The sequence below is a fragment of the Budorcas taxicolor genome, chromosome 15 (assembly GCF_023091745.1).
Source record: "Budorcas taxicolor isolate Tak-1 chromosome 15, Takin1.1, whole genome shotgun sequence".
In the NCBI taxonomy this organism is placed as follows: Eukaryota; Metazoa; Chordata; class Mammalia; order Artiodactyla; family Bovidae; genus Budorcas; species Budorcas taxicolor.
Window position 1 is genome coordinate 40,878,248 of NC_068924.1, and position 26,158 is coordinate 40,904,405.

At 50.5% G+C, this 26,158-nt stretch overlaps 1 protein-coding gene across 2 annotated transcripts in view; it reads left to right on the top strand.

The window, feature by feature from the left end:
- GALNT18 (polypeptide N-acetylgalactosaminyltransferase 18) overlaps positions 1 to 26,158 on the top strand; it is a 379,685-nt gene that overhangs the window by 348,963 nt on the left and 4,564 nt on the right. Inside the window, exon 11 of one of the 2 annotated variants that reach the window (XM_052652827.1) lies at positions 11,343 to 11,731. The exons of the other annotated variant lie outside the window; for it this stretch is intronic. Within the exon in view, the coding sequence (XP_052508787.1) occupies positions 11,343 to 11,489 (147 nt within the window). The 3' untranslated portion in view covers positions 11,490 to 11,731. Of the gene's footprint in view, positions 1 to 11,342; positions 11,732 to 26,158 lie in introns of those variants that run through there. 2 annotated transcript variants of the gene reach the window in all.

Consider the following 26,158-nt stretch of genomic DNA (forward strand, 5'->3'; position numbering starts at 1 on the left):
TCCTTATGGGAATCCCCTTGTGTGTTATTTGTTGTTTTTCCCTTGCTGCTTTTAATATTTGTTCTTTGTGTTTGATCTTTGTTAATTTGATTAATATGTGTCTTGGGGTGTTTCGCCTTGGGTTTATCCTATTTGGAACTCTCTGTGTTTCTTGGACTTGGGTGATTATTTCCTTCCCCATTTTAGGGAAGTTTTCAACTATTATCTCCTCAAGGATTTTCTCATGGTCTTTCTTTCTGTCTTCTTCTTCTGGGACTCCTATAATTCGAATGTTGGAGCGTTTCATATTGTCCTGGAGGTCTCTGAGATTGTCCTCGTTTCTTTTAATTCGTTTTTCTTGTTTCCTCTCTGATTCATTTATTTCTACCATTCTATCTTCTATTTCACTAATCCTATCTTCTGCCTCCGTTATTCTACTATTTGTTGCCTCCAGAGTGTTTCTGATCTCATTTATTGCGTTATTCATTATATTTTGACTCTTTTTTATTTCATCTAGGTCCTTGTTAAACCTTTCTTGCATCTTCTCAATCCTTGTCTCTAGACTATTTATCTGTGATTCTATTTTGATTTCAAGATTTTGGATCATTTTCACTATCAATATTCGGAATTCCTTCTCAGGTAGATTCCCTACTTCTTCCTCTTTTGTTTGGTTTGGTGGGCAACTCTCCTGTTCCTTTACCTGCTGAGTATTCCTCTGTCTCTTCATCTTGGTTATATTGCTGGGTTTGGGGTGGCCTTTTTGTATTCTGGTAGTTTGTGGAGTTTTCTTTATTATGGAGCTTCCTCACTGTGGGTGGGGTTCTATCAGTGGCTTGTCAAGGTTTCCTGGTTAGGGAGGCTTGTGTTGGAGTTCTGGTGGGTGGAGCTGGGTTTCTTCTCTCTGGAGTGCAGTGGAGTGACCAGTAATGGGTTATGAGACATCAAGGGTTTTGGAATAATTTTGAGCTGCCTGTATATTGAAGCTCAGGGGAGTGTTCCTGTGTTGCTGGAGAATTTGAGTGGTATGTCTTGTTTTGGAACTTGTTGGCCCTTGGGTGGAGCTTGGTTTCAGTGTAGGTATGAAGGCATTTGATGAGCTCCTATTGCTTAATGTTCCCTGAATTCAAGAGTTCTCTAATGTTTTCAGGCTTTGGACATAAGCCTCCTGCTTCTGGTTTTCAGTTTTATTTTTACAGTAGCCTCTAGACTTCTCCAACTATACAGCACCGATGATAAAACATCTAGGTTAAAGATGAAAAGTTTCTCCACATTGAGGGACACTCAGAGAGGTTCACTGAGTTACAAGGAGAAGAGAAGATGGAGGGGGTAGTTAGAGGTAACTGGAATTAGATGTGGTGAGATCAAAAGAGGAGAGAGCAAGCTAGCCAGTAGTCACTTCCTTATGTGTGTTCTATAGTCTGGACCGCTCAGAGGTATTTACGGAGTTATACGGGGAAGAGGAGAGGGAGGAAGTAGACAGAGGTGACCAGGGGGATAAGAGAGAGGAATGAGAAGGAGAGAGACAAATCCTGCCTGTAACCAGTTCCTTAGGTGTTCTCCACTGGCTGGAACACACAAAGATTCACAGAGTTGGATAGAGAAGAGATGGGGGAGAAAAGAGGCAGAGGCCACCTGGTGGAGAAAAAGGAGAGTCCAAAGGAGGAGAGAGTGGTCAAGCCAGTAATCTCGCTCTCAGGTAAATTTGGGTAGTGAAGTTTGGGTTTTTAGATGTACAAAATTGACAACAGAAACCTAAGAGCAAAGATTAAAAATCTAGAGTAGAGGTTGGATTTTAAAAAATACAATATTAAAGAAAAGAAGCAGAAGGAAAAAGGAAGAAAGAAAAAAAACACACAAGAATTATTTAAAAAACAAACAAACAAAAAAACAAAACAAACCAAAAAAAAACAAAAAACCACCAACAACCATCCAAAGGCTATATATGGTGTTTGCCTTAAAAAAAAAAAAAAAAAAAAAAAGTCTTTTTTTTTAAAAATATTAATAGTAGGTTATAGAAATAAAAATTAGAGGATAAATAGAAGACTTAACAATTTAAAAAATAGTTAGAAAAAAAAAGGAAAAAAAAAAAAAAGGAATGATTTTAAAATTATTAAAAATATATCTGGCCGTTCTCTGATGTTTTGGGCCGTGTGGGATCACTTCCAAGGTGGTTCCCTCTGTTTAACTTCTTCTGTTTGCTGGTTTTTTAGGCTCACTAGTTCAGTCGCGCTGTGGGGAGGGGGGATGCTGCAAACAAATAGCACTGTCGTGTGCACAGTGTCTCAGCCCCGCCTGACTTGTCCCTTCTTGCGGCGTACAAACCGCTCCGGCTCTACGATGCTCCGCCGGGAACCGTCTGGGGCCGGCCCTAGGCTGCGTGCACTTCCCCGGTCCAAGCCACTCAGGCCGCCCTCAGAGGCACAGATTCGGCTGGGACTGCGTTTTGTGCCCTTCCCAGGTCCGAGTAGCTCAGGAGTTTGGCGAGCACGATCGCCGCGGCGTGTCACCTTTTCTGCCGCTGCTGCTCAGCTTTCTGGGTGGCCCGCTGGCGTCCCCCGTGAGGCAGATTGTGAGTGTCCAGCACCCCCAGAAGTCTTAGCAAAGAGGCCTGCTTGCAGTTAGGTAAGTAAAGTCTCTCCGGGTCTGCAATTGCCCCTTTCCAGTCCTTACGGCTCTGGCTGCCTGTCCCCGGCGGGGGATGGTCTGCAGCCGGCTTTTTCCGTTCCGTCCTTTGTTCTGTGCTCGGTCCTGGCGGTGTCTTATGTTCGAGCTTTTCGCGTGGTAGCTATCCCACAGTCTGGTTTGCTAGCGCAAGTTAGATCGTTCTGGTTGCGCGTGGGGCGTTCCTGCCCGATTCTTACAAAGCACTGCAGCCCGCGCCTCCCGCGCGTCCCTGCCCTGCCCCCACTTCCCAATGGCGGATGCAGGCGTCTGTGCCGCTTTTCCGCTGGGGGAGTTACTGTTGGGCTTGTAATCTCTTGGTCTTAATTATTTCTTTATTTTTCCTTCCTGTTATGTTGCCCTCTGTGTTTCCAAGATTCGCCACTGACTCGGCAGGGAGAGTGTTTCCTGGTGTTTGGAAACCTCTCTTCTTAAAATTCCCTTCCCGGGACGGGCTTCCCTTCCCGGGACGGAGCTCCCTCCCCACCTCCTTTGTCTCCTTTTTCGTCTTTTATATTTTTTCCTACCTGTTTTTGAAGACAATGGTCTGCTTTTCTGGATGCCTGATGACCTCTGCCAGCCTACCGAAGTTGTTTTGTGGAGTTTGCTCGGAGTTGAAATGTTCTTTTGAGGAATTTGTGAGGGAGAAAGTGGTCTTCCCGTCCTATTCCTCCGCCATCTTTTCGCAAGCCTCCTGTGGGTGGGATTTTAAATTTTATGTATCAAACATTCATGTGGTTCTTACTGTGCACCAGGTACTACTGTAACTGCTGTATAAATATCACTTAATCCTCATGACATTGCCATCAGGCGCTTCATATCCCCATTCTACAGATGAGGAAACTGAGGCACAGAGAGATTCTAGTATTTGTCCAAGGTCAAATCAAGATTCTGCCTCCAGGGCCCATGCTTTAAACCTTAATGCCAAGGAGGCTTTGTCTTGTCTCTAGAAAACCCGTGGATTACTGCAGTAGGAGTTTGGGGCTACGGTCTCCCTGACAGGCCAGTTGTAGATGTGTATGAACTGGCTGTATTCCTGCTTCCTCAGCAAACTCCCTCCAGCCATCTTGCTGGATACCCTCCTCCACCTTTCCTTTTGCATTTGACATTGCCATTACCCCATTTTCAGTCCAACAGACCTCAGAGTAAATCCGAAGCAGAATCTCACTCAGGGACAAGTGCGTCTCCTTTAAGAACAACAAACACCGAAGCACTTTTTAAATAAACCAAGTGTTGAATATTCATAGTACAGAAAGACTACTTTCCTCTACAAAAAAGACTTAATCTCAGGATTTCTTTAACTAGCACTAACATCCCACCCATGCTTTGAATTATTTGATTGTTAATTGTTAACGACTTAACCTGGAAACTCCCACATCCACTGTGCTTACAGCCAAAGACCCACTGGGCCACTTGCCCGTGGAAAACTAATTAGAACGAAGAGTGGAAACAGAGCTCTGAAAGAAGCAGTCTCGGGAATACAGGATTCAGTCTTCATGCAGCCTCCTTGGAAACACCTTGATTGCAAGCACGAGAGCTTCCTGAGTACAGCGCAGCTGCTCCAGGTGCTCCAGCTCGGGGCGGTAACCAAGCCTCATCCTTTCCCCAGAGAGGATCACGGTTTGCTTGTGGTCCCCAAAGTGTGGTCCCCAAAGTATGGTCCCTGGACCAGCAGCACCGACAGCTGTGAAAAGCACTGCTGCTGCTGCTAAGTCGCTTCAGTCGTGTCCAACTCTGTGCGACCCCATAGATGGCAGCCCACCAGGCTCCCCCATCCCTGGGACTCTTCAGGCAAGAATACTGGAGTTGGTTGCCATTTCCTTCTCCAGTGCATGAAAGTGAAAAGTGAAAGTGAAGTCGCTCAGTCGTGTCCGACTCTTAGCGACCTCATGGACTACAGCCCACCAGGCTCCTCTATCCATGGGATTTTCCAGGCGAGAGTGCTGGAGTGGGGCACAGGCAGCTTAAAAAGGCGCTTCCTTCCTCCTTCCCCACCCCCCAACCCCCCCACTCCCCCATCCCCGACCCCCCCACCCCACCCCCGCCCGTGCTCTACACTCCACACAGCAGCGGGAGGGACCTGGTGAGCACGTCAGTTCCACCCCGCAGTGGCCAGTCCTGTCTCAGGATGAACAGCCAAAGTCCACTCACATTAGCTCTTGGGCCTCATTTAGCTCTTGAACCTCATTTAGCTCTTGGGCCTCATTTTCTTCCCCAGCCCCATGCTGTTTACTGCACACACTAGACCTGTGTGGGTCAGAAGGTGGGGCCCAGTGATCGAGGGTGTCACAAAGCCCTCCAGGGGCTGTCTAATCCATTTGCCCTGACCACATCCCCAGGAAGAACTGGGCAGGTTAGTCACCTGCCACAGAGACATACCTGGGCAAACAGGCAGAGCGGAGGTGCATGGCTGTGAAATCCAGAGTCAGCTCTTCAGCACCTCAGCCCAAGGAGTTCATGGACCATAGTACCACGTGCCCCGCCGGGCCCATAGTCAGCGCTCCATGTGTCTGTACCCCCACGGTCGTCTGGTACCTTATATAAACAAGAAGACTGAAGCCCAGGATGGCTCAGCCGCTTACCAGGGTTACAGCCAGGGAGAGCTGGGAGCAGAGTCCCATGTTCTTGCTTCCACTCGTCCCAACTCTGATGCCCAGTCTAGTCTCTATGCCAGAGAGGCTTGGAAGAAGGAGCTAGGCTGGGGGCTGGGAACCCAGCTCTAGGAATTATTATTAGCCTTCTTAATTCCATACATTCAGTTTTCCTTTTTTTTTCTTTAACGCTGTTTCCATACTTAACTTGGTTTCCGTTCCAATTAAGCTCTCTGTGTGCTGCGGCCTCTCTCCTGCCAGGTTTAATTGCCCTTATTTAAATTCTTTAATTAAAAGTATTGTGTGTTTCCAGATCCTGTAGTTGTAAGTATTACACAAATAATTTAGATGACTGGACTGGTAAACCAGGCAACTTCGCCCTCCCCTGAGGGCGGGGCTGGCAGGGGCCCTCTGGTGGGGTTGAGAACCTGCTAACGGGTGGTCCTGGTTCCTTCCTCCCCGCTCCCCCACCGCCGTGCTCTACATGCCACACAGCAGCCCGAGGGACCCAGTCAGCATGTCAGTCCCACCCCGCAGTGGCCAGTCGTGTCACCGGATGAAGAGCCAAAGTGCCTTCACACAGCCTGCCCTCCCTCAGCTCCTGGGTGTCCTCTCCTCCCCCGACCGCACGCTGTTCCCTGCACACACCAGGCCTCTGTGGGTGCGGGAGCTTCATTCTGGGTCACAAGGCACCCCGATGCACTTAGACTCCTTTTTCCCTCCCTCACGCCTTGCCCAGCTTGCACCTTCTCAGGATCACCCCCAAGCATCTCCTGCGGCTGCAGCCTGCCTCCTGCTCGCGGCAGTTCCCGAATCCGCCCAACCTGCTGGACTTAGTCTATCCTGCTAGTATAAAAAGAAGACCAGTGACTGGGAATCTTGAACAACAAACATTTATTACTCACCATTCTGGAGGCTGGAAAGTTCAGGATCAAGGTGCCAGCAGATTGGTGTCTGGTGAGAACCCTCTTCCTGGTTTTTACACGGCCGCCTTTTCACTGTGTGCTCACGTGGCCCAGAGAAAGAGACCATCTCTCCTGCGTCTCTTCTTACAAGGGCACTAATTCCATCAGGAGGGCTCTACCCCGGGACCTAATTCCCTCCCAAAGGCCCTACCTCGCATCACGCTGGGGATCAGGGCTTCAACACTTGAATTTATAGGGGACACATTCAATCCACAGCACTGTTCTCCATTTTTGTGCATAATCTTAGCACCTTTAACACAGTAAAGAGTCTACTCTTCTCTCTTCCCCCTAGAATACAGTCTCCACAAAGAGAAAGTTCTCATGTTTAGTCACTGGTATGTGTCAGTGGGGAGAAGGCAATGGCACCCCACTCCAGTTCTCTTGCCTGAAAACTCCCATGGACGGAGGAGCCTGGTGGGCTGCCATCTATGGGGTCGCACAGAGTCGGACACGACTGAAGTGACTTAGCGGCAGCAGCAGCATGTGTCAGTGGCCAGTAGCTATTCCCAGAATATGATAAGTGAAAGTGAAGTCGCTCTGTGATGTCCGACTCTTTGCAACCCGTGGACTGTAGCCTACCAAGCTCCTCCTTCCATGGGATTCTCCAGGCAAGAATACTGGAGTGAGGCACTCATTAAATACTGGATGGATGGATAGAGTGATGAAGCACGTCTTTGCAGAGAACTCTCAAAAGAATGAGATCAGCCTGACTCCAGAGCCCCTGGGGCTCAATGGGTGGCCGTCCTCCACCGCAAGCTGTGACGCACCAGCAGCTCTCAGTCTAGTTCACCAACAGGCCTGGGCGGGGATGAATGGAGGGGAGGGTCCGGCCACTCGGCCTGGTGGGGAGCAGTGAAGGCGGCAGACTCCCAGCCTGACTCTGCCACTGACTGACCATGTGGCCCAACTCTCTGAGCCTCAGTCTCCAGTTCTACAAAATGTGGATAATTCTTACCTCCACTGCTCAGCGTTATTGTGAGGAACGCTTGAAACAGTGTGTGAAGCACTTAACACAGTGCCGGGGACATGGGGAATGAGCCCTGACCGTCACTACTTCTATCTCAGGGCAGAGCCTGCAGGTAGAGGTAAGGATAGCAGCCCCACCAGGCTGCCCCCAAAGGTGCTGAGCTCGCTGTGAAGGGACCGAATAAAGAAAAGGAGTCTCCACAATTGTGGCAAATCGAACTTGCCCAGGAATGGGGTGAGATTCCAGGGTTTGCTCAATGACAGAGCTTGAGGTCTGGGAAGGAAGACAGGAGGGAGACTGGCCGGTGACCAGCACAGCTGCACATCAGAGAGTGGGCTGGCTCCTCTCTCCATAGCCCACATGTGTCCCAAGACGTGTACCGGGCCTCCAAGGTGGCCTTGCTGCTCTGTTCTAGAAGATTCTCCTTCAAAGCCTCTGGGGAGAGAGCTCTCCTGGCCTCATTCTCCACCCTCAGGTCCAGATGCCCTCACTGAGGTTGTGTCTCCTTCACAGCCCTGCTCTTGGCCTGACTCCATTTCTCCCACAGCCTTCCCGGAGGCCATACAGGCTGTTTCTGCCTCAGGGTCACCATGCTTCCTGTGTCTTGGGTGCTGAGAGTGCGTGTGGGTCAGGGCAGGGCCTGGGAAATGCCATATTTGAGTCTCTGAAGGAACACTCTGCTTCTCAAAGACCTCTGCCCCACCTCCCTCTCTGGGCCTTGGCATGGTGCCCCTGAGGAAGGCTTAGAATGTGCCCGAGTGGCTGGCAGGAAAGGAGAGGGCTATGGACGCCTCTGTTTTGGACAAGTTTCTCCAGGTTTCGGTGGTCTGGGCTTGCTGAGGCGTCCTCACGGTCGGCAAGGCCCGCCCTGGCCTTGAGGACATCCTGAGCTGTCAGAATCCTCATCTATCCTCCTTTTCTGCCTGTCGTGCTCTTTTTCTGGAGCCCCAATCCTGACACCGCGAATAGCTTCATACCCATCTGTTGTGTTATAGCTGTTAAAGGGGTTGCCCATCGAGCCTTCTGCTCATTCTCCAGTCGTCAGGACCAAAGCTACCATCTGGCCCTGGAGAGAAAGGAAGCAGAAGGGCAGAGCAGCTCGCCCCAGGCAGAAGCATCTTTGTCCAGGCCTCTCCTCTGTCTCACCACCCGAATCACCAGCAGACCTTGTGATTAGAGAGCTGGGCTGGTTTCATCCCCATCCTGCCTGAGCTTTCCTCCAGCCTCATAGAATAAGACATCCCACCAGGAGGATCAGGGGGGCTGGCCCCAGGCCCACGAAGCACTAGACCCAGCCTGGGTGTGGGCAGCAGAGCGCTCAGGCCTCGGAAACCCGAGCCTGGTGGAGTGACTGGCTGGCCTCGCTTAGAGCAGGTGTCACAAGGGACTCCTCTGGATTCAGAAGCCAAGATTTTGAGGGACAGGGAGAGGACCCGAGGTGGAGCACAGCTTCTGGAGATACGACTTGAGGCTGGCCAACAGAATCACCCAGGCAGGGCTCGGGAGCGTGGTGTGGCCACCAAAGTGCAGATTCCTTGGCTATGCCCAAGGGGCCTCTTGTCCAGTGGAGACGAGGTGGGGACCCTCTGCTCCGTGGTCAGTTCTGAGTGATACACACTACTGGAGTTTGTCCACGGGAAGGCAACCAGGGTGGGAAAATGAAACCGGATTGTCTCGCAAGGAACTGGAAATGTTTCACCTGGTAGAGAATGGAACTAGGGGGGACTGTGGGCCCCATCTTCCCCCACGGTAAAGGAGAAGGTAGAGAAGAAGGAGCCCACCCGCCTCTGGAAACCTCAGGGCACAGGCTGGGGCCCCTTGCTGATTGCCCCCAAGACAACAATTTTCCTTCAGTGGAGGAGAATTCTCCCAAGACGGAGCGGCCCAGGGAAGAGTGCAGCCAGGAGGGTTCAGTCAGCTTGCAGGTGAGAGTGAGAGGGCCAGCCTTCCACATCTCTTCCAACACAGGGACCCAGGGGCCTTTCTGAGCCCTGGCCCGGTGGCCCATCGTCCCTCGGCCCCTCAGAACCCGAGCCTGAGGGCTTCTCTCTGGCTGCACCTCTGGGCCCCAGGCGAGCTGCTTTTGTTGTGCTCTCTCTCCACCCTGGGGATCAGTGAGTCCCTACGCTCCTCGGGGGAGGTGCTGGGGTCGGGACACACGGGGAGACACTGCTTTGCTCCCTTGAATGCTTCTAAGGAGGTTTGCAGTCCCCGGGCCATCTCCCACACACAGGAAATGGGGAGCCCCTCCCAGACACACACATAAAACACACTCCTTACCCTCCTCTGCCACCCTGGCTCCTTCACCCGCTGTTCTAAATCCCTCTGAGAGAGCTGGGTTTTTGTGTTAATTTTTTTAGCTGAAGAATAACATATATGCAGATAGAACCATCCAAACATACATACCAAAGTAAGTGTTCAACTCAATAATTTAAAACAAAGCCAACATTTAGGTAGCCGCCAGCTAGGTCAGGAAATAGCGCACTCCCCACTCCCAAGAAGCATCCGTTGGTCTACTGTCAATCATTTTCCCCCTCCGCCCTCCCCAAGATACCCAGCCCTGACTCTGAGTCTGGGGTCTTATTTTGCCTGTTTGGAAAGTATGTATAAGTCTAATTGTGTATGTGTTCTTTGTCTGGCTTCTTTTGCTAGCATTGTATTTGTAGGATTTGTCCTTAATGGATGGAGCTCGGGTTTGGTCATTTTTAAGGCTGAGTACAAGTTACGTGAATAACCACAAGTTATTTATCCATTGTACTATTGATGGACATTTAGGTGGTGTCCAGGTTGGAGCTTTTATAAACCATGCTTCAGAACCGGTGCAGACAGTTCTTCTAGATACCTGCCTGGGCATGGGATCGGTGGGTCTCAGGGCTGTGTACACTCAACTGCAGGAGATGCTGCTCATTTCCCAGGTGGTTGGAAGAACTGAGTCTCAGTGTTCTCTTGAGGTGTCAGTGGTCGCCATGGGGACAATAGTGGCCAAGGGGCTGGCTTCCTTACAGAAGAGGAGTGTGTCCCCGTCTATCACAGGGTGCTGTTCGCTGGGATGGGCATGGGGGCAGCTGGGGGGTGCATACAGAGTCCTGCTTGTGGAGGGGGAGTCAGTTAGGAGACTGGTGCAGTTGTCCAGGTGACATCTGCCTGAACCAGGGCAAATGTGATGGCATGGGGATAAGGGGATAGTCACAGGGTATCAGGAGGAATTGGTAGGACTTGGTGCCTAATCAGTACTGGGGGGAAGCAGAGGTTTCAGTGGAAATGCTTGCTTATTGCTGAGATGGGAAGCACAGGAGGAGTAGATTCTGGGGAAAAGTGAGTTTCCATATACTCCAGTACCATGAAGCTCCAGGAGGCCAACTTATAAGAGCCTGACTGCTTGGGAGGCCAAAGTCAGGCTGAGCACATCTTTGATGAAACTCAAAGATACTCCGAGAGTCTGGACCTTCACCCAGGTGCCAGCCAGCAGCCACAGAGTGTCCAAGGCCTGCAAGGATCTCACTAAAAGCAAAAATTGGAGGTTTCTTTTTTGCTGCTGTAGAACTGCCTTAAGAAGCAGAACCTCCCTTCTTTCAAGGGCTTTGAGCATAAACTGAGTCTGCGTGGCTATAGAACCTTCTGGGACATCAGCAGCATAGAGGGAAACCACGCATACCCAGGGCTGACCAAGCCCAGGGCCATAAGACAGGATCTAGGAGTGTGGGTTTGGTTGAGGCCAGCACTGATGACTCCAGAAGTTCAGTTGGGAGCAAGGACCCTAAATGCAGGAGGTCCTGGGCCTCTGGTGATGCTCACATTCAGGCCAATCATGGGGCGGTCCCAAGGAACTAGGATTTACAGAATAAATGGGGAGCAGGGCCAGCCCCCATGGCAGGTGCAATAGAAGCAAACCAGCATGCCACACGCAGCTAATAGAGGGAAGCTGGGCTGGGGCATTTCTGTCCTCTTTCCTAACAAAAGACTAGGGCCCTGTGAAGAAAACAAAGGCACAGGGTTCCATCTCAGGGAGGAAGCCAGCACCTGGAGATGAGGAGCCTCAGGCTCTGTGGCCATGCTGACCCCAGACCCCCTGCAGCCTCCCAGGATCCCACGCATCTGCACCCACAAGTAATCCCCACCAGCCACTGGGCCTACGGCTCCCCCACACCCTCTGACCCCACTCTCCACCCTGGCTCCTAGGGAGGCCCCATTCAGAACCGCAAGTCCAAGCGCTGTCTGGAGCTGCAGGAGAACAATGAAGCGGAGTTCGGCTTCCAGCTGGTGCTGCAGAGGTGTTCGGGCCAGCACTGGAGCATTACCAACGTCCTGAGGAGCCTGGCATCCTGACCCCGCCGGGAGCTGCCCCCACGCCCCGCCCCTTTGCTACTGTGTAGCACCCGCTGCAATGCTGCCTGCTGCCCGTGTGGGGGTGTTTGGAGTCTGGGGAACCAGGTTGGTGGGCCCCCAAAAGAGCTTTGTATTTCCTATTCAGTTTTCATGGAGTTTATAGAAAGATGCCGAACGGTGGCTGAGGGTATAATATCATAAACTATTTTGCAACTGTAAATAGGGGACACGTGGAAAATATTTATAACTGACAATAAAATACCATTGATTAAGAAAAGGGGTGTTGCAGTCATTTGGTGGAGATTCAGGCCTGGCTCCTCTGAACATGGAGCCCAAGATGTGGCTGTGTGTGCCTTCCCTGCTCCCATGCCAGAGAAACGAGGCTTTAAGGCCGTGCAGACAGTGGGAGCTTGTTGTGCAAGCCGCCAGCTTTCTCTGTGGGGCCCAGGGAGACGAGACGGGCACCTCGACCTCAGGGTCACCTCCAGAGAGAGGGTTCCCTCTGCCTCCACAAGACGCCTTAGTCCTTCATCCTGAGAAACAGGAAGGCTCGTCAGCCACTGGGCTTCGGACCACACTGCTCTCCGGAAGCCACAGCCTTCACCTCCCAAAGCTGTCCACAGCTCAGGCCCTCAGCAGTGAGACTTGTGTCAGCAACTGCCACGTCCAGCTGCTGAGACCATTAACTTCTTCCATGCATCATGGTGCATTAGTTTCCAGGGGCAACAACGTGCCACACGCTGGGTGGCTTAAACAGCTGTCGTCACACGGTTCTGAAGGCTAGGAGTTTGAACTCGGGGTGTCAGCTGGGCTGGCTCCTTCTGATAGCTGTGAGGAGAATCGGGTCCAGGCCTCTCCCCGAGCATCTAGAAGCCTCAGGGGTTCCTTGGCTTGTAGGTGGCCGGCTTCCCCCTGCGTTTCCTCCCTCCCTGTGTCATCACCCCTACCCCTTCTGTGCTCGCCCCGATCACCTCTTGAGTGCCAGTCTCTAGCCCTGTTGCTGGGAGAAGCAGCTCACAGCCAGTCCCTCTGCGCAAGGGCCCCCACCCATGACACAGTTCAGTTCAGTCACTCAGTCGTGTCTGACTCTTTGCGACCCCATGAATCGCAGCATGCCAGGCCTCCCTGTCCATCACCAACTCCCGGAGTTCACTCAGACTCACGTCCATCAAGTCAGTGATGCCATCCAGCCATCTCATCCTCTGTCATCCCCTACTCCTCCTGCCCCCAATCCCTCCCAGCAGTAATACTCAAATCCCTGCCTGTGCCCGGACCTCCCCTCTGCGCCCCAGGCCCAGTCTCTGCTGCTGACGGGCCCCAGGCAGCTGGGTGGCTGTCCCTTGGACAGTGCTCATCTGACATGCAGAAAACAGACCTGTCACTCATCCTTCCAGGCCCACCCAGGTGACCAGCACCGCCCTCCTCCAGGTGCTCACACCAGAGTCCTCTGCCTCTAACCTCCCTGCTCCTCACTCCCATATCTTGTCAGTCCATCGTGGCAACGATGCCTCTTCAACAGCCCCCAAATCCCCTCCTGGGCCCCCTCATCACACACGAGGGCCTGCCTCCCCGACTCCAGCCTTCCTCCATTCCCATCTCCCCTCCCCTCCACACTAGTTTTCAAGGACTCTTTCTGAAATGCAAATAGGATGAGATTTTTTTCCTGGCCGTCAGTGGGTCTCACCAAAGATGGTAAACACCTCGTTAAGATACCAGACTCAGAGCTTCCTCCTGCGATGAGTCCAGGGGCCCGGTGTCGGAAGCACCCAGGTTAGGGGCCTTACACACAGGGGTGGTTGTGAGTGCAAGAAGGCCTGGCCTCCTGGCTGTCACCCTCACTGGACATCTGTAGCCCTAGTCCACCCTCTAGGGACGGTGGTGTCCAATGGCTTCTTCCCTTCTTTTGGGGAAGTTTTTCTTGGTGTGTGTACTAGTTTGCTAGAGCTTCTATAACAAAATACCATAGACCAGGTGGCTTAAACAGCAGAAGTGTGGTGTTTCACGTTCCTGGAGCCCAGAAGTCCAAAATGAAGGTGTTGGCAGTGTTGATTCCCCCGAGGGCTGTGACAAAAGGGGGTTTGCCAGGCCTTGCTCCCTAGCTGGCAAATAACCATCTTCTCTCTGTGTCTTGTTTACAAATTTCTCTTTCTTCTAAGGACACCATTTGTACTGGATTAATGTCCATCCTAATGACCTCATTTTAGCATCAGTACCTTGGTTAAGACCCCATCTCCAAACAAGGTAACATTCTGAAGTCAAGCCTTCAACATATGAGTAGGGGGCACACTTTAACTCCTAAGGGGGGAGCAGAGGAGGGTGAAGAGCAGACCCCAGGCCCCAGAAGGCTGCCTCCCCTTGAGCCCACTTTGCCCAGCAAGTCCTGCCTGTGGGGCAGCCCAGGTGTCCCAGCCTCCACAGGGTGGGTCCCAAGCAGGTGACAGAGGCTTTGCTGAAGGACCTGGGATGTTCATCATGGCCCTCTGCGTCCACGCACTTCTAAGGAAAACTGTCCCAACCACGGCCCCAGCAGTGACCCCACTTGTACCGTGACTAGGTTCCCTCCGCTATAGCTGATGGGACCTGACCTGCAGGCAGGATCCAGAGACTGGTCAGCGATTGATGACAACTCAAGACAGTGAGCTGGGCTGATCACATTCTGCCTGCAAACTGGCACCGTGACACAGTTGGTGAAGAAGGCTAGGAGCCACGACCACATACAGAGATGAGCCCCAGAGGGCTGAGTGAGCCAGAGCCTGTGTGCGCTGAGGTTGAGAGGGGGAAGCCAAAGCAAGCAGAGGACAGAGGCATGCTGGTGAACAGAGGCAGCGGATCCACCCCATGGAGCTCTGATGTGGCTGTGATACCGACTGGGACGACAGACAGCCCCCCTCACCCCAGACCCAGCCCGCTCACGTGCTGCTGACTCTTGCCCCTGCTCTTTACAACAGACGAGACTGACTGCCAGAAGCAGGGTGTAAAGGTTTCAGACATCAGAGTCTACTCAAGCACAGACCTTCAACTGTGTGTGAACACACACAGTCCCTACAACTGCTGTGCACACAAGTAATAGGGAGGCGCATGTTGCACCTTCAGTGTTTGCACGCACATGCACAGGCTTCACACATCCACGTGTGTGCACACGCATGCAGTATGTCACATACACACACATTGATCCCAAATGGGAAAGTTACTTCTGTCCACGCTCCAAAAGTCTTTTTACAGGAACGAGGCTGCCATGATTTAGCTATTTAACATGGTGCCTGTGAAGCAGAGGCTGCTGGAAATCAGAGCCTTTTTATTCTCGTCATCTCTTTCTAAATGCAGACAAGAGATCCAAGGGAGTTCTGAGGCAAGACAGAAACTCCCTGGCCTTAAGAGTCTGTCTCTGCTTGCTTTCTTCATGATGGGAAAGTAAGGGCGGGACAGTCACCCAAAACTGTGTGCTCAGCCCTGCTCACTCTCCAGCCCTTGGCACTCAAGAGGAGAGAGGGGAAGGAAGTGGGCACACCTCCAGCTCCTGATCCCATGACCCTGCTGCCTGGCTCTGGCCTCAGTCCATCTCTCTGCCCACAGACAGGAACTCTGTCTTTCCTCGGTGCTTTACCAACTGATTGGCCAAAAAGGGCCTCAGGGGCATTAGCCCTAATGTGGATATTTTTTCAGATTACAGTGTGGTCACGCCTGGGAACCAGACTTTAAAGATCTTCCTCACATGATGCCTCTTCTCTCTGTTAAACTTTCTCATCACTGTACCCAGAGGAGGGGGCCCAGCCCCATCCCTGGTCCCCACAGGGAGAAGCTAAGGTGGCTTCATGGTTGTGTGGCCTGGGACCCTGAGTTCAGAGTCCCCTCCAGCCACCTCCAGCCCCAGCTTAGTCTGATGCTCTGCTGTCGCCATCTTGATAATTTCTGAACAAGGGGCTCTGTATCTTTATTTTGTGCTGGGCCCAGCAAAGTATACTGCAGACCCCGCTTGTGACACAGCATTTTTTGTAGAAAACACCCAGAATCCAGTCCATGGCACAGAACCTTCTCTCAGGAGGAGCCACTCCTGGTGAGAGAAGCAGCTGAGCCCAGGGGCCGAAATTCAGAACCAGTCTTGGTTCCCCGCCCCCACCCCTCCCTGTCCTCTTCCAGGTGACGTTCAGCTTCCTTCTGCCGCCACCCTCACAATAGCCCCTAGGGGGCGCTGTGCTGTGTCTGAAGGGTGCACTCAAATTCTGTCCCTGGGTTCCTTGGCGAGCAGCACCAAGATTTCCAAAAGGCGTTGAACTACTAAAGGGACTATCCAAGGAAGCGACCCCTTGAGCAAAGAGGAGCATGGAGGTTGTTTTTCCCAATACTTTCTGCTTGCCTAAGATGTGCTACTCACACTTCATCCATCCTCAGTTCCTGGCCATGGAAATGCCCCTGGTATAACTGGATCCCTTCCTCAGTACGTGCCCGTATTCAGTCGTTCAGTCATGTCCGACTCTTTGTGACCCTACGGACCGGAGCCCACCAGGGTCCTCTGTCCATGGGATTCTCCAGGCAAGAATACAGGACTGGGTTGCCATGCCCTCCTCCAGGGAATCTTTCCTACCCAGGGAGGGAACCCACGTCTCTTGCATCTCCTGCACTGCAGGCTGATTCTTTACTGCTGAGCCCCCAGGGAACCTCCAGCCACTATGCCACACCCCCTCCCAACTGCCTGGCTGCCTTCGCATGATATAGAATCTCCCTGGGATGTGACACGGTCCCCAGGAGCCAGCCTCGTGGGGCTCCACATGCTGCCAGAGCTGTAAACACCACCCCCTGTTTCATTTCCCTCGTGAGCCTGACCTTCCAAACGTGACCACGGTGAGAGTGTGATTAATGAGCCAATTACTTCTGTGGAAGACATTGTGCAAAATAAATAGCCCATTTCCCTTCAATTTACAGTTTTAATAAATAAATAGTGCTCCGTGCTCTGGTTTTGTTTATGGCTGCTCATACCTGAAAGTTTGTGATGAATCTTTGCGTTGTTCATTTCCAAAATTAATCAGATCTGCCAGATGACTCTGAAATATAGGACTGCATTTGTCCTTCGATGTTAACAGCAAGACAGGCAGGTGGGGCCCCAGGAAAAGGCAGGCCGAGGGGAAGGGTGAACAGAGGGCAGAATGATTAGAGCTCTGGAGCCCTGGCCCTGGAGGCCCAGTGCCCACACGTGGAAACCATTGTCAGGGAGGCTCAGAGTATAGCTTCACAATTAATGGTTCAAGGAAAATCACCAGGAAGGACAAGGACAGAGGCATGGCAGAAACTTCTTTCCTCTGCTTCAAACTTGGGTAGATTGGCCAAACTGAACAGTGTGTCCAAACTCCATCAAATGGACCAAACCTTAAAAGGCCTTCACCTCCTCTCCAGGGGTCATGGCTGGTTGCAGAGCCATGTACTCAACTGGATGCCTTTCTCAGGTCCCTCTGTGCAGGCACAGGGCAGAAGGACAGAAGGCAGGCATCTCTTGTGGGGTGCTCACCATCTGAAAGTTGTCTTGGGTGGGATGGTAGGTAGATCATGAAGGTTCAATGTGATCAGAAGTAACAGACATTCAACAATCAAATATTCATGATGTGCATTTACTGTCTACACACTTTGATGTACGTCTAGTAAAGTCTCAGTGTAGGCCATGAGGTTAATATTAAGCATCCATTTTACAGATGAAGAATAAAAGAGGTTCTGAAGGGATCGGTTACTTGCACAAGTTCTTGGAGCTAGTAAGTGAAAGAGTTCATATTCGTACCTAGGTCGTCAGTCTCCAAGAGCAGTATTGCTGTATTTCATATAGATATGATCTGTCTGTGAGAATGCAAGTTAGTTTTTCGACGTTGGTGTGACTGGGCCTCTTTACATTCCCTTCTACGTGTGTTTTATCCCCATCAAACAATTCTTCGGAGGATCCCCACAGACCCCTTGAAATGATCGGTGTACCTGTGCTGTGCCTCCTGTTAGACTATGAGCATCTTGAGGGCAGCAGCATCACTTAATCTGTCTCGCAGCCCTCTCTCCCGGCACAGTGCCCGGCATGCATGTGTGTATTCATTCAGCACCTATGTACCAATCACCCACTGGGTGCTGTGTTCTGGGGACACAACAGTGAATTAGAAGAGACACAGCCACTACCTTTATAGAGCCTACATACTAGCGGAAAAGACAAATGTTAACCACATAATTGAATAAGTAATATGAAATTGAACTGTAGTTAAGTATTAAGAAGGAGATAAGAGTTGGGTGCTGAGGAAGTGACATCTGAGCTGAGCTATGTTGAGGAGCAATAACTGGAGGATAAAGACATGTCCTTCCACCCTGGGGACCAGCACATGGAGAGAGAGGCAGGTGAGGGGGCCTATGGACAGCTCACATAGGAGGGTCTGGAAGAGTGAAGGGGCAAAATAGGAGAGTGGAGTAGGTGATACCCTACCATGAAGGCCGTTGTAAGCTTTGCTAAGGATGGAGCCTTCATCCTCAGGATGAGGGAAGCCATTGAAAAGTTTTAAGCAGGCAGGTGACATGATCAGAACTGCATTTGATTGGAGGAGGGCATTTGATTGGAGGAGGGCAAACCCTTTCCCAGGTAGATCAAGGAGGAGGTAGGGACGATGATAGCTTTGACCAGGGTCACGGCAGTGAAGATGGAGAGAAGAAATTCCAAGGTCATAGAGCAGGTAAAGTTGATGGATCACAGCAGTGGTTTGAATATGGAGCATGAGGAAGAGAAGGTATAAAGGGCACCACTCCCTGGGATAAGAGTATGTCATGAGGATCCGTTTGGAAAGCAAGATACTGAACTTAGTCTTAAGTCTATCAAGAGTCTGAGGACCCTTCAAGCTCCCCAGAATGAGATGTCAGGAGAATTTGACAATCTGACAGTGGAATATGTGGGTGCAGGGTGTGCTCACAGCAGGGGATTAACAGTGTGTCCTAAATCAATGTTCTCAGCTTCTCTCTCTCTTCCACCGCTTCTTTTCATCAAGAGATAATGATGATGGTCCTTAGGAAATGTAGAAATAGACATGACTCACCTTGAATAGAGGCTTTGGAAGGAGGTGGCTCCATAAACCCAGGTCATTACCAACTGCCGGCCGCACAGAGTTTTACAGCCCACACTGAGCTCTAACTCATTTGAGCTTCACAGTAACCTGGGATTATTACCTCCATTTGAGGTTACAAGGTTTGTCCTGAGAAATCATGTATTGGATCAAGTGTAAACTACTTTCTTATTATCATCTGCCTTCTGGAAGAATTGAAACTGCAAAAAGCTTCCCTTATGAGACACATGAATCCAATTCAGTCTACACACATCCTTGAACACAAATTTAAAAGGCAAAGGAAAGGCTACAAAGACATGTAAGAAAAAAGCCCCTGCCCTTGAGATCATAGACCAGAAAACAAGAGTCCCAACTGATTGTAATACACGAAACAATGTGGGAGAATACCATAGAAGATTCATTTTTTAAAAAGTTCTCTTATTATAAAAAATAATGTCTGGCGTAAACAAATACATAATATAGAACTGTAAAAGAAAGTGAAAGAGTATCCAAGTCCCACTCTGAGGTACCCATGCCATTGTTCTGTCTGTTTAACTTTGGCAGGTGCTTGAGAGTGGACTTTTCAGTTCCATTAGTCAATACATGGCCTGTTATGTTTGAGCTGGTTTTAGCTGGAGTTTTTGTAACGTGCAGTCAAAAGAATCTTGACTAATAAGGTTATTTTGAGAATTCAATCAGTTAAAGAATACAAAGTGCTTAACACTGTACCTCGAATATAGTTAAGTACTCAAAAAACATTGCTGCTGCTGCTGCTGCTGCTGCCAAATCACCACAGTTGTGTCTGACTCTGTGTGACCCCAGAGATGGCAGCCCACCAGGCTCCCCTGTCCCTGGGATTCTCCAGGCAAGAACATTGGAGTGGGTTGCCATTTCCTTCTCCAATGCATGAAAGTGAAAAGTGAACATGAAGTCACTCAGTCGTGCCCGACTCTATGCAACCCCATGGACTGCAGCCTCCCAGGCTCCTCCATCCATGGGATTTTCCAGGCAAGAGTACTGGAGTGGGGTGCTGCTATTATTTCTATGGTTCAATCTATTGGATTGGTGGGGCCAGGCACACAAAAGGCTGTTTACATGAAATACTGAGCAGCTTCCTGGGAGAAAATGAATCCTAAGAGAAGAGGAGTCCAAGCGCCTAAGATTCAGTGTGAAAGCATTAGTCAACAGGACCCAGGGGCGAGTCTGAGGACAGCCTAGTGTCTGCCAGCCAGTGGTTTCTCCCGGGTCAGCTCTCCCAGAAGCCCGGGCACACAGCGTGCGGAGGACGGTGGCTGAGAGGGAACAGGGGAGCCTGGCCCCTCACACACCGTGTGTGCGCGCTCAGTCATGTCCGACTTTAATGACTCCGTGGACTGCAGCCCACCAGGCTCCACTGTCTCTGGGATTCTCCAGGCAAGAATATTGGAGTGGCTCCCCTGCAAGGGGATCTTCCTAACTCCTAGGAAGAGAGACGGGAGTTTCTACTCGTCCGCATGCTCTGCTGAGGTTGGCCGCTAGCATGGCCCAGCACAGGAAGAAGACGGATGCTCTCTCCTGCTTTACGATAGAGAACAGGGACCTTGTCACTTGGAGTCATCCCATACTGAAAGGTCAGTCGGGGCTAGTTTGCTCTGAGGGAGCCAACTCCCCAAATAAATGTTTAGCCTCTTTGAGACTAAAGCATTGGACACAAGCAGTCTAAAGGGGGAAACAAAAATACAGGTTCTACCCTAGGGGCTAATTATCTAAAGAAAAAGAGTATGTATGTAGGTATATGTGTATATATGTATGTATGAGAGTCCCAGGTGGCACAGTGGCTAAGAATCTGCCTGCCGGTGCAGGAGACGCGGGAGACCTGGTTTCAATCTCTGGGTTGGGAAGATCCCCTGGCAGGGGAGCCAGGCCAATATTCTTGCCTGGCGAATCCCAGGGACAGAGGAGCTGGCAGGATACAGTCCACAGAGTCACAAAGAGTCAGACACAACTGTGCACCGCACACGGTGGGCGGGCAGTGCCCCACAGAGATGTATCAGATGGTTCCATCTAGAAACATGGGAACACAACAGCCCCTATTCACTTCAACTTTGGGTTTCTGCTTCCAATTCCAAGAAAACAGATGAAGTCCCATTTGGCATCCTATCACCCAAAAATAGGTCCTTGACCTAGATACAGAACAGTGGGTTCTCTAGGAATCTGGCTTCTTGGTACAGTCCCAGAAACTCTGGACACAGAGGGAATGTCTATGTCAGTTGAGATGTTTGAGCTGCTCCACACCTCGCTGTACACCTGTAATAACCCCCATCAGTGAAGCTTGTCTGTATGTGTCTCCCCTTGAGACTTAACCAGGCTCCCCATCCCTGCAGCTGCCTTGCCTCACACAGGCACCTGAGGTCCCTGGGAGTCAGCCTGGGCTTCCCAGCAACCCACTGTCTCTGTCCGTTGCTGATCCGTGTGAACTGTGCTTGGGGAGCCTCGTACGCAGCTGTCCTTGGTACTAGACATGAGCCTCAAATTTTAGACTCTACCAGCGCTCTCAGCACACCAGCTGCCTCGGGCACCCACCTGCCTCCAAAGCAGAAGGCCACACGTGGGATGATAACATCATTAGGAATGGACAAGACCTGCCAGTTGCAGAGTCAGCTCTGCCTGGGGGAAACCCTACCAGATGCGGGGCTTCTTGTCTGTCGCTGTGGCCATGCTGATGGTGCATCTTCAGCTCCCCTAAATGAAGAGATGGCTGTTTAGGTGCAATCTGCAAACCCAATTTGGGAACACAAATGACACGGCTCCAGCCTCACTGGTAGGAATTATGGCTCTTGAATCAGGCACAATCTGCAAAATAAGTGAAACTGTCGACACAGAGAAATGTGTTTTAAAACATGACGTGATCTACGATTAAAGCCTGTGAATTCTGCATCCACCTCAGAAATATTCCACTTTCAGAGCAATTTACTCACTAACTAGCTCTCTCTTGAATGGACCATATGTCTTTTTCATTACTGTGTCAGTCCTGCCTCCGTTGGCAGCCGTTCCCAACTGCTGGGTCCACCGATTCTCCATCCACAGGCCCAAACATGCCCAGGTCCTGGGCCCTGACTCACAGAGACCCATTCGGCCCTCCCTCTGCGCTCGTCTTGGTTCCTGATGCAAATTCCCATCCCAGTCATTGTGAGCGCTGAAGTCTTACCTTATTTACTTCATTTACAGCACAGACGTACAGGTGACTGTGGCACCTGCCAGCTTCCTGCTGTGTAGACTGGAGGTAGCGTCTATTTCCCGTCATTGCGCTGTGTTGAGATTCACTCATTGGTTCATGCCTTCATCCATTTACTCAACAGATGATTATAAAACACCTGCTAAGGCCACATACTTTTCTGTGCCCAAGAGACACAGTGGTAAACAAGAGAATCTAATCCCTCCTCTCAGGGGTGCTGGGCCAGGACAACTGCATGAGGCCCAGCTCAAGACAAGCATAGTGTCCTGGCTTCCCTCGTGTGCAGAATGGAGTGGTCATGAAGCAAAAACTTGTGGCCAAACAGCCTGTTGCCACAGTTGAGGGAAGCGGCTGCCACTGGGAATCCCATGTGAAGCTGGGTTTCCTATGACTTGTGCCCACAGTCACCTGTCTGTCACACTACATGGCTAGCCTATTAAATATTTAGTCTGCCCCCACCCCCAGCCAACAGTTTCAGGAGTCTGAGCTGGTGTCTGCATCACCTAGTCTGTCTAGTCCGCAGACACAGGTCGCTCTGCCAGTCTCTCCGGATGGGAACAACCATCTATCGTGCTGGCTCGTGTTGCTGTGCTCTCCCCAGAGTAGGTGTCCTTGTTTCACCCAGGCAGGGCATGGGTAGATGTGGATGCTTGTCCCCTGGTCGGGGTCCAGCATCCCAGGTCCTCACAGCTAGTTTCCCAAGTCCAGTTCTAGGAGATCTTTGTATGTGTGATTGGACCACATACAATTTGGTGGTTTGGCTACACCATCCCGCCAGCCCAACAGCTCAGGGCTCTCCACTCACAGGTCCTGCCAGTGCTGGCCCCCTTCCATTCAGTTCAATGTTTCTTTCCCCACGGTCACTGTCACAGGCTGGGTGGCATCTGTCCACAGCCACTTCTGGGACTGCATCAATGAGAGAAGAAAACTGAGGCTTGGACTAGTAGAGACATGATCCAGAGTCCTCCTGAGGGTACAAAGTTGCCCCACAGAGCTGGCAGGAGTAATCACAGGCATCCTTGGAATAGATATCTCTATGGTGCATACATGCTAAGTCACCTCAGTCGTGTCTGACTCTGTAGCCCACCAGGTTCCTCTGTCCCTGGGATTCTCTAGGCAAGAATACTGGAATGGGTTGCCATGCCCTCCTCCAGGGGATCTTCCCCACCTAGGGATCAATCCCAAGTCTCCTGCATTGCAGGCAGATTCTTTACCACTGAGCCACTGGAGAAGCCCACCACTATGGTACCAGGCTCAGAAAGCTAGTCCAGAAGCAGGTGAGACTGGCTGGTGCCCAAGCAGGAAATGCTCAGCAAAGAATCCAAAATTTGTGGTATTAAGCTTTAAAGAGACATGGGATGAGACTTTTTCTGGTGATAGTCTCTGGAGCATGCCAGTGACACAGCAAAGACACTTTAAGAGTCATGCAAAATCTAAGGGAAGTTTATGGTGGAGCTCATACCAACTACTGTAACAACAGACTCTGGAACAGGCATTTTATATGCAAGATGCTTGATAGCAACAATGATAGCTGATCCATACATGCCTGCATGCCAGGCACTTAACTATGTATTAACTTATTTTAGTCTCAAACCTATAAGGCCAGTGCTATTAGTTTGATGCCTAGTTTACTGATAGACATGGAAAGAACCAAAACTGCCATCATCTATAGTAAGAAAGGCATCAAGAAAACAAACATGAGAATCCTGCAATGAAACTAAAGAGGCCAAGGTCTCCAGGTACTAGCAGGATGTCCGGGGAAGTAAGGAGAATTGAAGGATGAGATGTGACTTTTCGGAAATACTTCTGCTTTCAGTCGAATTGTATTTTCTGCCTCTCCTCTTGCAACGAGGCTCTAGAATCAGCCTAAGCTGCATTTCCGGCCCTGGCTGCCTACGTAGAACCACCTGGGAGGTTTTAAAAATCACAATGGATGTCTGGACCAATTGAATCAGAATATCCGGGAGTTGGACTCAGGTTTCAGCCTACTTGAAGACCCACTGATTTAAGGCAAGACTTGATCCCTTCCGTGGAAAATTTTATGGCTCAAAGTGAGGTGACTCTGGCAGCTCCAACCCCATCAGCAAAACATGAGCAGCTGATCACAAGTCACCCCCTCCAAGGCGAGCCACCTGGGAGAGAAGGGCACAGACAGCACATTGATGAGAAGTGTGTGGCTGCCAACAGGGTCACGGAACACCCAACCAGAGTCCCGTCAAGCATGACGGGACTTCAACATGGCTTGAAAAACCTCAAAGGCAATATTTGCAGGTAGGGAGCTCAAGGCGTTTGAACTACAGAAAGGTGAAATGATTCCAAGAGCCCACAGATGCTGCTGATGAGATAAATGCCTCTGTGGATACAATAGAAGCTCTGCAGAGCATGTGCCCTGCTCCCCCCGAACAGTCCGCTCATTGGTGCCTGATGTGGGACAACAGATATTCTTCTCACGGCCACATCATCCCATATAACGACCCCAGGGCCACATTGAACATGTCTGAAGTCTGATGTCAGAGAAAAAAACACACATGCTTTGAAGCAGAAATTCATGGGTTTGAAATCTTTCCTGGTACTCACTAGCTCGGAATCTAACCCCCGCCTCTAAGACTTTGCTCCTTTATCTGTAAAACGGGGTCATTAATTCATTCAACAAGTATCCACTGAGCATCTGCCATAGTCCAGGCACTGTTTAAGATGCAAGGGATAAAGATAAAGGCACTGTTTAAGATAAAGGAAACAACACAGATGAAAACCCTGTTTTCTTGGAGCTTATATATTGTTTAAGGGAAACCAGAGGCAATAAATAAAAAATAAGTAAAATAGATAGCATGTTGGAAGGTGATAATTGCTGTGACATTATTGAAAACAGGGAGAGAAATTAAGCTGCTGGGAGGTGGGGAATGCAATTTTATAGGATGGTCAAGAAATACCTCCCTGAGAAGATGTCAGCTGAGCAACAACTTGAAGGAAAGAAAGGAGCAAGCCAGGCAGAGATCTGGAGAAGAGTGTTCTAGGCAGAGGAAGCAGCCAGTGCAAAAGGTCTGAGGTGGGAATGCGCCTGGTGTGCTGGGCTGGTAAAAAAGTGAAAGTGTTGGTTGCTCACTCATGTCTGACTCTCCGCAACCCTGTGGACTACAGCCCACCAGGCTCCTTTGTCCGTGGGATTCTCTAGACAAGAATACTGGAGAAGGGGTGCCATGCCCTCCTCCAGGGAATCTTCCCGACCCAGGGATCAAACCCAGATCTCCTGTGGCTCCTGCCTTGCAAGCAGATTCTTTACCATCTGAGTGCTGGGCTATGGAACAGAGTTATCTACCTTTTAGGGGATGTGTGCACACACACACACACACACACATATATATATATATAATGATGATTTGGGAAGGAGTATGAAAATAATTTGGGAATGAAGTAGAACAACTTGGGAATCGTCCTTCCCAAAAGGACGGGCTGTCACTTCTGAGTGGCAACAAGTGAGCTATTTGTAGCTCAGTTGGTGGCCTTTATGAGCTAATCCAACCTCAGACAAGAGCCAAATGCCCTACATATTAATTACAGAGGTCACTCTTTGGTAAAGCAATAAGATCAAAGCTTCCTACCAAGAGAAAAGCTTCCTTTTTTCAAACAATTCAGTGCTAGGTTGTCTCTGAGAAAAAAGTAACGTTCCCCATGAGAGGTGCCCTGGAGAGGACAGTCTCAGGTGAGTCCCTTGTAGGAGATGAAAGGAGGGGTGGCACCCTGATCCTTCCCTCCCTGGGACAGCAGAATCCATACTGTATCTGCATAAGAAAATTCTACAGCACTCCAGGTTACAAAACCAACAGGATTGGAAGGGTGGAACCTCATCTCCTTGTTAGCAACCAAGCCTGAGGACAAAACTCAATGGACTCGAAAGGACACTGGATGGAAGCAGAGGGAGAGGTCTGGAGTTTTGCAGGCTGATTCTCGGCAGTCCCTCGCCTGTGTGCGCAGGGAAATAAATGATCACAGTGAATTACAAATTCTGCTCTTCCCACAGAAGGCTGCTCTTCTGGAACCCACCTGGCCCAGTAGTAAAATCTTCCTATACCTCCATCATGATCTAGTGTGGCAAAACCTGTAAACCTTAGGATACCAGTGGAAAAGATGGCTGGAGATGCACTCCAACCATGTCACAGAGATCTGGAGACACAAGGGCTGGCAGGGCATTGTCTCCTTGCTTTGTTAGCATTAGTGAGCTAAGCTCCAAGAATGAGCAATCCCCTTTCTCAATGGCTTAACACAGCCTGGCCTGGGACAGGTGCCTACCCCAGGTGCATTTCCTGGGTGTCTCCACCTCCAAGCAGTGTTAAGGGTCAAGCCCCTTGCATCATGGGCTCCACTTAACCGGACTTCTTGGCTTCCAGCCAGGAGAAGGGGGAAAGAGA